The sequence below is a fragment of the Numida meleagris genome, chromosome 2 (genome assembly GCF_002078875.1).
Source record: "Numida meleagris isolate 19003 breed g44 Domestic line chromosome 2, NumMel1.0, whole genome shotgun sequence".
Lineage (NCBI taxonomy): Eukaryota > Metazoa > Chordata > Aves > Galliformes > Numididae > Numida > Numida meleagris.
In genome coordinates this window covers 97,141,011-97,153,367 of record NC_034410.1, presented here as the reverse complement: position 1 = coordinate 97,153,367, position 12,357 = coordinate 97,141,011, and the positions used below count along the sequence as shown (strand labels likewise).

The 12,357-nt window shown below is 36.8% G+C and overlaps 1 protein-coding gene across 2 annotated transcripts in view; it reads left to right on the top strand.

Moving 5' to 3' along the window:
• ANKRD12 (ankyrin repeat domain 12) overlaps positions 1-12,357 on the top strand; it is a 63,880-nt gene that overhangs the window by 38,630 nt on the left and 12,893 nt on the right. For both annotated transcript variants that reach the window (XR_002435032.1, XM_021386473.1), the window contains exons 6-8: positions 2,520-2,662; positions 4,546-4,693; positions 7,388-12,030. Coding sequence is in view for 1 of the 2 variants with exons in the window: in XM_021386473.1 (XP_021242148.1) it covers positions 2,520-2,662; positions 4,546-4,693; positions 7,388-12,030 (4,934 nt within the window). In the remaining variant the exon portion in view is untranslated. The remainder of the gene's footprint in view (positions 1-2,519; positions 2,663-4,545; positions 4,694-7,387; positions 12,031-12,357) is intronic.

Here is a 12,357-nt window from a genome sequence, read left to right as displayed (position 1 = left end):
CAACCTGTTCCAGTGCGTCACCACCCTCTGTGTGAAAAACTTCCTCCTAATGTCTAACCTACATCTCCCCTGTCTCAGTTTAAAACCATTCCCCCTTCTCCTATTGCTATCCACCCTTGTGAACAATCGTTCCCCCTCCTGTTTATATGCTCCCTTCAAATATTGGAACGCCACAATGAGGTTTCCCTGGAGCCTTCTCTTCTCCAAGATAAACAAGCCCAGTTCCCTCCTTTCTTCACAGTAGAGGTGCTCCAGCCCTCTGATCGTCTTGGTGGCCCTCCTCTGCACTCGTTCCAAGAGCTCTGCATCTTTCTTGTGCTGTGAGCCCCAGGCCTGGATGCAGTACTCCAGATGGGGCCTCACAAGAGCCAAGTAGAGTGGGACCACCACCTCCCTCTCCCTGCTGGCCACTACTCTTTTAATGCAGCCCAGAACATAGTTGGCCTTCCGGGCTGCCGGTGCACACTGCTGGCTCATGTCCAGCTTCTTCTCCACCAGAATCCCCAAGTCCTTCTCCGCAGGGCTGCTCTCAAGGAGTTCTTCCCCAGTCTGTATAAATACCTGGGATGTTGTGGTGGGTTAACCTTGACTAGCTGCCTGATGCCCACCCAGCTACTCTCTCATTGCCCCTTTTTGGCAGAACAATAGAGAAAGATGAGGAAGAAACATCTTGGATCAAGAAAAAGATAGTTTAGAAAAGTAAAAGCTGCATGTGCAAGCAAAGGAAAAAGGAATTCCTTTGCTACTTAGTGATGTCCTACAACTTCCTGAGAAGCTGGACCTCAGCATATACAGTGGTTGCTTTGCATGGTAACAGCTGTAACCACAAATACCCCCACTTCTTACTCCTTTCGTTTATGTTTTTATTGCTGACCGTGAGTTCATAAATATGGAATATCTCTTTGGTCCGATTGGGTCAGCTGTTCTGGCTGTGTTCCATCCCAGCTTCTTGCCCACTTCCAGCTTGTTTACTTAGGGGAGAAGGGCAAAAGAGAGAGAAAGCCTTAGTACTGCAAGCATTGTTCAGCAGTAGTCAAACCACTGGTGTGTTACCAACATTGTTTACCCACAAATGCAAAGCACAGCACCATATGGGCTGCTACAAGTTAACTTCATAACTTCATTCCAGGCAGACCCAGAACAGACAAGTAACTAATTTTAGAAGTAGATGAAAAGATGAGAATGCTGGAGAGCTCGTTCAGGAAATCAGTTGGAAGCAAGTCATTAGGAGTTCCATTCAAAGCACTGGAATATATGTTCAGGATCAAGTGAGATTATTTCCATTGGTAATCCAAAGTGAGAAGAGGTGGCTGAGCTTCAAATTCCTGTGCAAAGGAAGAAGTCAAGAAGAAGAGGAAGATTCGAGAAGTGAGTCATGAGTAGAGAAAAGTAAGAATTTAGGATGCAGTAAAGTTTAGAGAATTAAAGAAGTTGGTGGAACTAAAGGAGGAGAAAATGAATTAGTAATGGAGGAAGTACCCTGCTCATGGAGTATTTGCCAAAACAATATTGCTGTGTGAGAACAGGAGTAAAGGAAACAGATGTTGAGAGCAAGCCAGGACTAGTGTTGGCTGGCTAGATATTTTGATAGGATGGAAAGGCAAAGCAGTAAAACATTGAGAAGTATGAACTGTGGAGAGAATTAAGTGTGTCATTGTTAGGAGGAAGAAGACAGAGATCAAAAGATTGGGAGCAGAATAGTGTTTTTGCTGTGGATGAGTGGAAAAAAGGCAAATGTCAAGAAAATGGAAAGAAAAGCGTCGTAGCCAGGCAGTGCTAGAAGTGAATGAGCCAAGTGATTATGGGAAAAAAAAATTAGTTTATGAAGATCAGGAAGACATGTTTTACTACAGAATAAGTTAGAAGCCTTATTTTTTGTTGTTGGTGGTTGATTTTTTCTTTTGTAGTCAGGTTGGTTGTTTGTTTGATTTTTCTTTTTATTGTTTGTTTTTTTTAAATAAGTGTAAGGTCAGAAGTTGAGTGAGAGGTGAAGATAAGGAATTTCTTTAATGAAGGACTAGGTAAATCATGGGTTTCTGAACAGAGGTACAAGACCATTACTTACAAAATGCGGCATGAATAAACTGTTCCAGACTTGCACTGGCTATGTTATAAAGCAGAAGTTGAATCCCCTTCCAGAATTGGAGTTTGGAAAGTTATCAAAGAACAGCCTGGAAGTTCAGGGTGTCTATGAAATGGGAGGCATCAGGTGGAGGAGAGGAGATTGAGGTATGAAGAGTAGGAAATACAGAATTGTCATTGTCTTTGGTTGAGGCTCTACTGCAGAAAATGAGGAGCAACTGAACTTAAAATTATTGGTGTGGAAATAAAAATCTTTAGTTTGTTGTGAGGGCTAAGGTTGGTAAGCATGTGCTCACTAGATGGATGGTGTTACCTTTTTCTGAACTGCTCCGTGAGTATATTTTGAAGTGTTTCAAGATCATAGAGATCTGTAGTATAGGAGAAAGCAAACAAACTCTTACCTTTCAAACTTACATTTACCACTCTTTATATTATAGGTTGGACACCACTGCATGAAGCTTGTAATGTTGGTTACTATGATGTTGCTAAAGTCCTGATTGCAGCAGGAGCTGATGTGAACACACAGGGTTTGGACGATGATACGCCACTTCATGATTCTGCTAGTAGTGGGCACAGAAATGTGAGTGTGCTGTGGGAGTAAGGGAATAAGTGGTTTGAAATGCTCAGTCATTAGGACAAACCCTAACTATCCTGACTGATCTTGTGGGGTTTTATAATACTGTTTCTGCTGTTTTGGGGACATCTTAAAGCTTTTTTGGTTTTCTTTTCTGTCTTGTATTTCATCATAATTCTATTGCGAGATATTTTCTACCAGTATCTGCTTTCTTAAATGTCTTAAATTTCACTTATATTTTTAAATAAATAGATATTTTAGTTATTTTTAACAGATTTATACCATGTAGAATTCTCAATAATAAAATGTCTCCAAACCATATATTGCGGGTCTAAAGAAATGTTTTTATTTGAATTCATACAGGGATGTAAGATATGCTTTTATATATAATCATCTATCCCTCTATTTATCTGATAATAATATATGATATTTTGTAGAAAATTATTTTAATCTATATAATATATACGTATTATAAACAATTCTATATTTTATGCATTATAATAATATTATATATTTATTATGTTGTTCATTATATGCGTAATTTTACTATTCATATACTTGCTGCGTAATAATATATAACTAATATAGCTTATTTAATATGTATATATTTTGAGTTAATCATTTGATTATATAATAATATATATTATATATATAGTAATATATCTTAATAATGTTATACCTTTAAATATATATAACATAAATGCTACAGTTATTTTTATATGTTTGTCTGCGGACGTTGAAACAGAACAGTGGTATGCACATCCGTACTATTTTTTCCAATACTCGTACATAGTGACTTAGAGGAGAAGATAAATGGAGCATCATAGGTATTCTACACACTTCTGAATTTGTTTTCTCTAAACCAGGTGCAAGAATGACTCTTCTCTCTTTTTATGTCTCCATTTAATTGCTCTGTGTGATTTGCTTTATAAAAGTATAAACTATGTATAAATAAAATATATCTTTCAAACAAGCTATCCAGTTTGGAAAGATCTTCTGGAAATATTAGAGAAAAGAAATACAGTAGTCAGATTTGTGAAATTTTTATTAATGATTTAGTAATGGTTTCTTATGGATGTCAAAAGAAAAGTTGGTCTTTAGGTAGAGCTTGCATGAAATTGTAGTACAGAATGGTCTGGTCTTGGAATCTCTGACCATCTCAGTGATGTTATGTATCAAAAAAACCCTGCTGCATATTGCAACCTTATTACTGTCCGCTAAATTTTCACATTCTTAGCGTGTAGACCAAAAAACAACAACAACAACAACAAGTAACTGATACTGGATACATGATGAAAATGCAGCAGCCTTAGTATCATTGCAACTTTAATAATTCTGCCCTTAACGACAGACACTGATAGTTTCACTGTATGACATTCACTTGGGGACAAGGGATAGTTTGTTCCTCCAGCGACACTTGGATCCTAACAGAACCTTTCTGAAATGCAGTGGAAACCTGTAATATTGCTACTTGAAAAACTTGCCCTGTTCCTTATATTTACATGGTATAAATCTTGTAGCAAGGAGGTGAATTAAGTTCAGAAGAGTGGAGAGCTTGGTAGGTGAGGAACAAGGTGAATTGGTGTGAAGTGATGCCAGAACAGTAAGAACAAAAAAGGCAATGCTGTGTTTCTTTCTGATGTTACTGTGTCTGTATAATTATGGTCAACTTTCTTTAATCTTCTCCATTAGCTTTTCTAGCAAGCAGATTATGGATACTTGGTCTTTGCATTTTAGTTGCTGAAGTCTTGGTTTGCACTACCAACTTTACAGATAGAAGTTTGGAATTCAGTTTCACATTATCCACCTTTCGCGTCCAATGGAAGATTTTTATGTCAGTGAATTAATGCTTTTGGAAAACCTAAAAGTTCCTTTATTTAATGCTGCAGATTGTGAAGTTGTTGCTTCGACATGGTGGAAATCCATTTCAGGCCAATAAGCATGGAGAGAGGCCTGTTGATGTTGCTGAAACTGAAGAGCTGGAAATGCTATTGAAAAGGGAAGTGCCTATCTCTGATGATGAGGACAGTTGCTCAGGTAAAGGTTGTTCTTGACTTTTAGAACTAATTTTCAAATCTTTCTGTTGAATTGAATTATCCAAAGTGTACTTGCTTTTTTTTCTCTCCACTAATCCCTGTCCACCCTCCAAATCAACTCTATCTCAGTATGGTTTTGTTGGAGAAAAGTATGAGATACTACTATATTTATTTTATTAGTTTTATTTATTGTATTAATTTTGTTTTACTGATTTATTTTATTTGGAGTACAAAGATGTTTTCAAGAAGTCTTCTTGGGAAAAATATCCCCAAAGTCACTTTGTATCCTCAGTAGAGGAACTGGGAGCAAGAGTCTCACATGGGTGTATCTTCATATCTTGCTCAGTAAGCAAGTTCTTGCCCATGGAGGAATCACTGATTTGTAAAGGAGACCAAATGGTATCTTGTTTAAGTGGAGGCAGGAATTCTTGACCCCTATTTTATTTCTGTCAAGTCAGAAAAAAGTATCCCTTCTTGGGGTAGAGAAAGAACTGTCGTCTGCTTGGAAACAGAATGCTCTTGACCATGAGTAACTTGCTTGAGTGCTATGCAGGAACTTGGCGTCTTCACAAAGCCTTCAGAAATTCAGATTTTTTCAAGTAAAATTATGCAAGGAGGCCACATGATTGTTGAAGTCATTTTAGTTTTCCCTGACAAAGTTTAAAATAAAAAGCTTTTTATTCAAGGTTTTGCTATACTTGAAACACAAAGTAAGTCATGTTGACCTATGTAGTGGTGACTTTTTTGCTTTGAAAAAATAGCCTGAAAAGCAAAGCACAGTCATCCTCATTTAAGTGCTAGTTGTGGCATTTTGCCACCGGATTTACTAAAGCTTGCTCAAACTATTGATCTCAAGAAGAATATTTTTACATATGCATAATAGAAACTTGCTACTACGTAGCAATTGTTCCTACTGTGGTTGTCTGTTCAGGGTATTTCTTAGTTTCCGCAATCTGGTTTCCATAATCTGGTTTCTGTGCAGCTTCCTAAGGAGTCAGGATTAATAGTAAAGGTGATCTGTCTCCTGTACTCCTACTGCTTTACTTTTTGTCATTCAAGAGGAACAAGTAAGCTGTCTAATTTGTTTGGAATGGGAAAATACTGTTTAGAACAAAGCAAATAAGAACAAGGAAGAGAGAAGCAGCAGCCACCTTACGGGAAAAGGGTGAAAGGAAAGGCACAGTCAGGCTGCAAGGAGTGACTAGAGTTGAGTAGATGATGCCATGTACATAACAGAGATGGGGAGAGGGGAATAAAAAACTGATAGCACAAACAAGTAACGTTCTGAATGCTATAGATAATACAGGAGATGATAGGATCTTCTGAGTTCTGTTTTATTGATATTGTGATTCTCTTCCTTTAAAAAAATAAGCAACAAAATGATAGATTCAGCTGGAAAGACTTGACTTGGAACCTTATTTGGAGGGAACAATACATCCAGAAATATTTCTGAAAGATTTTTTAGTACTAAGTTTGTAATGATCAGGTGGTGATAACACTGCATATGTTGTGTAAAATTTAACTTCAGAAACAGTTGAGAGATTTCCATTGTTCAGTTTTTCCATTGTTCAGTTGAACAATTCAACTGAATTCATGTTCAGCTTGAATTGCAAGTTCAGCTTGCAATTTCGAACTTGCAAATCAGGACACTCAGTACCACATACTTGCTTCATGCTGTGCACTGATATACTAGAGACCAGTTGCAGTGAATTATAGCATAGCAGACTTCAGACTGTCTACATCAGGTGCTTAAAAATTCATAGGGGAATTTCTTTACACCAGCAGCTCTTTTAAGAATAAATGCTCACCTACTGTTGACACACGGTACTTTGACTAAACAGTTCGTGTGGAGGAGAACATGATTTAGTCGTTAGAAAGCATAAGAGTTGATGAATTCCTAGAGGAATGAGTCATCAGCAGAAAGACGCCCTTGAGAAAGACGTTGTGCAGGTACTACGCATTGTAGATGAGGTTTACTAAACTTAAAAAGTGTTACTTTTATTAGGTTGGGATATAAATGGTAATCCATATGCTTATGTTCCAGAGTGACCCCTCTAAACTGTGAGGAGATCATTGGTTTCTCTTCTGATTTTTCTTAAAAAGCTTAATTTTAGAGATAAGGTGTATTATGTGTTTTGAAGATTTTTCTTCTTTCAGTTGTATTGCAGTATGACTGATGCCTTGTTTCATGGCCCTTTTGTTTATGTGATAGACATTTTAAGGATACAAGTGAAGGTTAAAGTAGGGGTAGTGTTTTTATAAAATGTACAGGAACTTGTGAATTAAAAACCTGACATGACTTCTGTTGCCTAAAATAGTGTATCTGTCATTCTGTGCCTTCAATCTTAATTGTTTTGCAATTATTTTGAAAAATTCATAATCCTAATTTATAAAAACTAAGAATCTTTCTGCATACAAAAAGCGTTAATGGATTTAAGAATGTATATTTAAAGATATTTGAGGATGTTGGTAGGAACTGTACATTATGAAATCTTTGTATTTGGTTTAGTTTCTGTCAGGATGATCTGTTATGCAGTAGGGACTGAAACATTGTTGCTCACTTTTTTGAATAGGCCACATTCCTAATTATGTTCTGTTATTTGATATTTTCTGTAAGTTTGCCAGTTTTGTCCTGAACTTAACAAGAGAGAACATTCCATTGACATTCAACTAATTTCTGGTTTTCTCCATCTAGATTCTGAAGAAGCTCCATCTGTAAATCCTTCCAGTGTAGAGGGGAATGTTGATTCAGAAGTGGAAAAAGACTCTGTAGCCAATGGCAGCAAACAAATTGTTCACAGTAAGGCACCACATCCACCTGCACTTGATGAATATGAATTTAAAGATGATGATGAAGATGAAATGAAGAAAATGATTGATGACAGACATATTCTTAGAAAAGATGTAAGGAAAGAGGATGAAACGGAAGTTGAAAAGAACAGCTTATTTGCAAAACAAGAAAAAGTTACCTTTTCAAAATCACTTAAAAACAAGAAGCAGAAGCCATCTAGAGTTTTGTATTCAAGTTCCGAAAGCTCAGATGAAGAAATACTCCAGGACAAGAAGATAGTCTCTCCTTGTTCTGTTTCAGAGACCTCAAGTTCCGATGTAAGAGTGAAGAAAGAATGTGTTGTTACAAACGAACACAAGCAAAAAGGCAAAGTTAAAAAGAAAGTAAAAAATCAAAGTAAAAATAAAGAGAATCAAGAACTAAAACAAGAAAAAGAAAATGCTAGAGTAACAAATATAGCTGCTTCTGGGTTAGATTCTTTAGATAAAACCAGAGATGAAGAAACATTTAAGAAGTCTTTCAGCCAAAAAGAAGATTCTTCTTTACATCTATTTCATATTGCTGCTGGCAAATCTCCTAAGCATCCCTGTGGATTAAGTGAAAAGCAAGCAACGGCACTGAAGCAAGAAAACACCAAAACTTGCTTATCACCGGGAGGCTCTGAAATAACGTTGCAACCTGAAGTAGTTCGGTGTGATCACAATGCTGATTCTGACTATCTAGTAGAAAGCTCTAGTGGCAAATCTTGCAAGCATAAAGAAAAAAGCAAGCATCATCAGAAAGATTTTCAGTTAGAATTTGGTGAAAAATCTAGCCCTAAAATTAAAGATGAAGATAATAGCCCAACATTTGAGAATCCAGAGTATACTCTGAGAAAGATTGACAAGGAAGGTAAAGCACTTAAAAAGCATAAATTGAAGCACAAAGAAAGAGAGAAAGATAAGGACAAGAAGGAACAGGATGGGGAAAAGGATAAACATAAACATAATATTAAAGAGGCCCAAAGAAGTATTGAGTTTGACAGAGAATTTTGGAAAGAAAACTTCTTCAAAAGTGATGAAACTGAAGATACGCTGTTAAATACAGAACATGAGAGTCTTCCTTCGGACAGAAAATCGAAGTTGGAAAAAGCTGTGGCAAAAGAAGACAGGTTAGCTAAGGAGAGACAGTTCCACAAAGAGAGAAATGCTAGAGAGGAGAGAGAGAAGAACAAGAAGGAAAATGAGAAGTTTCTTAAGGATGAAAAAATAAAAGATACAAAAGAAGAAAAAGAAACTATACTTGCAAATAAAGAAATGGAATTGTTCTGCTTAAGTGTTAAAGATGAGGTAATCAGTATGCACTTAGTAGAAAAAGAGACAGATACTGAAAAGCATGAAAAGATTTCAAAGGAAAATAAAGAAAAACGAACCTCAGCCAGAGAAAAAGATGTTGAAAAGGCAGAAAGAAAAAATGGAGAAAAAGAGAAAAAAATAAAACACGAATGTAAGACAGAGAAAGCAGAAGTAAATGAAAATATAGAGAAAGTAAAGGAAAAGACCAATTTCCAGCAAGCTGAAAGATGCCATAAGGAAAATGATAAAATAAAAAGCATGAGTACTCTTAAAAAACTTGACGACAAAGAAAAAAATAAAGAAAAGAAGCATGACAAAGAAAAGATTGATAAAGACAGACATTTGGCTGACAGCAAAGAAAAACACTGTATTGAAAGAAAAGTCAAACAGTCTGAAAAAGAATCTGAATATACTAAGTCAGAAAAAAGTAGAACTAAAGATAAGGAAAAGGAACCTGAAAGAAGAGACAAATCCAAAGACAAAGAGAGTTCAACAGTAGTGAACTCAAAACATGTGCAAGAAGAAAGAAGATGCAACATTACAGACAGTAACAAATCAATGCATGACAAACTGATGTCTTTGAAAGAAAAGCAAAAAGATGATTTCTTGAAAACTCCAGATGGTAGAGAGAAGGATAAAAAAGATAAAGATATAGACAGATACAAAGAGAGAGATAAGCATAAACAGCATCAAAGTAGTTTACTTAAACTAAAACTCGAACATGAGAAACTTAAGCCTAAAACATCTCCTGCACCAAAGGATGCTCGACCTAAAGAAAAAAGGTTAGTCAATGATGATTTGATGCAAACTAGTTTTGAAAGAATGCTTAGCCTTAAAGATCTGGAAATTGAGCAGTGGCATAGAAAACATAAAGAAAAAATAAAACAGAAAGAGAAGGAACGTTTACGAAATCGTACTTGTTTAGAACTTAGCAAGATAAAAGAAAAACCGAGACAGTCATTACCTGAAGTAAAAAACAAAGAACTTACTCGTTCAAAAAGTTCAGAGTTGCCAGATTTTTGCATGAAGGAGAAGCAGCAGAAAGAAGCTACCAGTAGTAGATCCCAATCGGTAGATACAAGAAATGTAAATGTTATAAAGTCTTTATTGGTTTTGGATAATTTAAATAAATCCCCCAAATCAGAAGGTGAAAAGATGGGTCTGAGCTCCAGATCAGTGTCCATCATTTCAGTTGCAAGTTCTGAGGATTCCTGCCATACCACAGTAACTACTCCAAGGCCTGCAATGGAATATGACTCAGATTTTGCGCTAGAAGGCACTGATTCCCAAACGCCTTTTTCGCAATCACCATTTTTGCCAGCTGCCAAATCACCAGCCCTTCTTGAAAGAGAGACCGATGGCATTGCTGAATTGCCAGATCGGATTAAGCCACCTTTTGCAAACAGGCTTCCACCAGCATACATCAGATCAGCATCTTTTGAAGACTTCAAACTGGTTTTAAATGAGTGTAGACCTGTTGTAGAGGTTCGAAGATGCAGTATGCCTGCAGCTGTTTCTGAACATAGCAAACCGCCTCGAATATCAGAAGAAAATAACCAGAATGCTCAGATGTCAGTTCAGACTTATCCCAGCACTTCTCCTAAACCAGAACAACCATGTAGCATGGTTGAAAGAGATATTCAAAGCAGTTTTTCTGGTTTGCAGTCATCTCCAACTGGAGCTGTTAGCAACAAGCAGGTAACAATGGGTACAAGTACCATTAAAAATATTGCTCAGATGAGTCCCTCAGAAGAATACAGTATTCATCTAGAACCATGTAGTCAAAGTGGTGTGACTCAGCAAACCAAACCTTGGGATGTGCCTTTTGACAGACTTAATTCAATAAGCAATGAGTATAGCAGCTCAGGTTATGATGTATCGGAGCAGGATACTAATAATTTTGTAGCAATGCATAATTCTGAGAACAGGACATTAAAAGAGCAAAAAGTAGCTGAACATTTGCCTCAGCCCGCTGAGATCAAGGGAGATTCCAGTTCTCAAGAATCTGCATCATTTTTGCCTTCACAGTCGCCTTCTTCCTTACCTATCCAGCCACTTCCAGATGGGTCTAAACACATTTCTTTACCAGGCATTAGCAGTCAAGATTCATTATTTGTACAACAAAATCTAGTTCAAACTGTAACTTCTGCCTTGAATACAGATGCTAGTAGTACCAGACAGATGGAAAATGTTTTAATCCCTTCCAACATTAAGAAGGCTGATGCACCCCATGCTATATATTCTGAGAGCTCTGCGAAGGATATTTCACAGACCTGTGAAAGGGTGAATGATTTACCTATGGTATTGTTAGAAAAAGATATTCCTGAACCTGATGGCAGTTCAGAATTAAATGTAAATTCATATGCCTTCAATAAACTTGTTTGCAAGAATTCTCAGATTGAAGTGGATGGTAACACAATGGATGCTCTTAACATCAGAAATGAAAAAGACCAACAAGAAAATTTGATTTCAGTGCATGCTGTTAACAATAAAGCTGACGCTGATCTCTGTGATCTACGTTCAGCAATGTCAAAGGGAATTATGAACGATTCATCTAATAAAAAGCCCTGCACTGCCAACAGAGATGATGTGTTGACAGATGATGCACCACAGTGCCCTTTATCTAATTTGGAAAATAGTTCACAAGAGATTATACAAGAAGAGGTGCATAAATACAGCCAAATAGTTAAACTAGAAGAAGAAATGGCTGAGTATCAGAAGGTGGAACAGCAAGAAGTGCCTCAAAGAATCACGAGAAATAGAGCAAATGTGCTGGCAAACCATGGCAAGCAGAATCCTGTTGGCTGCATGCAGATGTTAGAAAAAGAGTCTGAATTGTTAGCATCTATGAAAGGAAGGATTAGATTAACTGAAGATGATGATGGTCAGGTACATCATCCACGTAAAAGAAAGGTGTCTCGTGTACCTCAGCCTGTGCAAGTGAACCCTTCTTTACTGCAAGCTAAAGAGAAAACCCAGCAGTCACTGGCAGCTGTCGTTGATTCTTTGAAACTTGAAGAGATCCAGCCATACTGTTCTGAGAGAGCAAATCCATATTTTGAATACTTGCACATACGAAAAAAAATAGAAGAGAAGCGTAAATTACTGTGCAGTGTTATTCCTCAGGCACCTCAATATTATGATGAATATGTGACCTTCAACGGATCATATCTACTGGATGGCAATCCCTTGAGCAAGATATGCATTCCAACTGTAAGTAACGTGTTCTTTAAATATGCAGTTCAAGGAAAGACATGTTTGGTTTTTTATTTTGGTGACTTTCATATTCTTCCTAACTTGCTTCTGAATACCAGAACTGAAAATCTTAAAGTTGAAGTATGTCAAATTAACATTTACTAGTAATGTCATATTTAAAAGCACCATTTGATGGAAATAGAAGCAATGGTATCAAAGTCATTACAAGGCAAACCATCATGTATAAAATCTGTAAAAGACACACAGATATTTCAAAGTATTTGCTACTGTAAAAGCTATGCTTTTAAAACTGAAGTAGCTGTTTTAGAGCTTCTCCAAATCTCT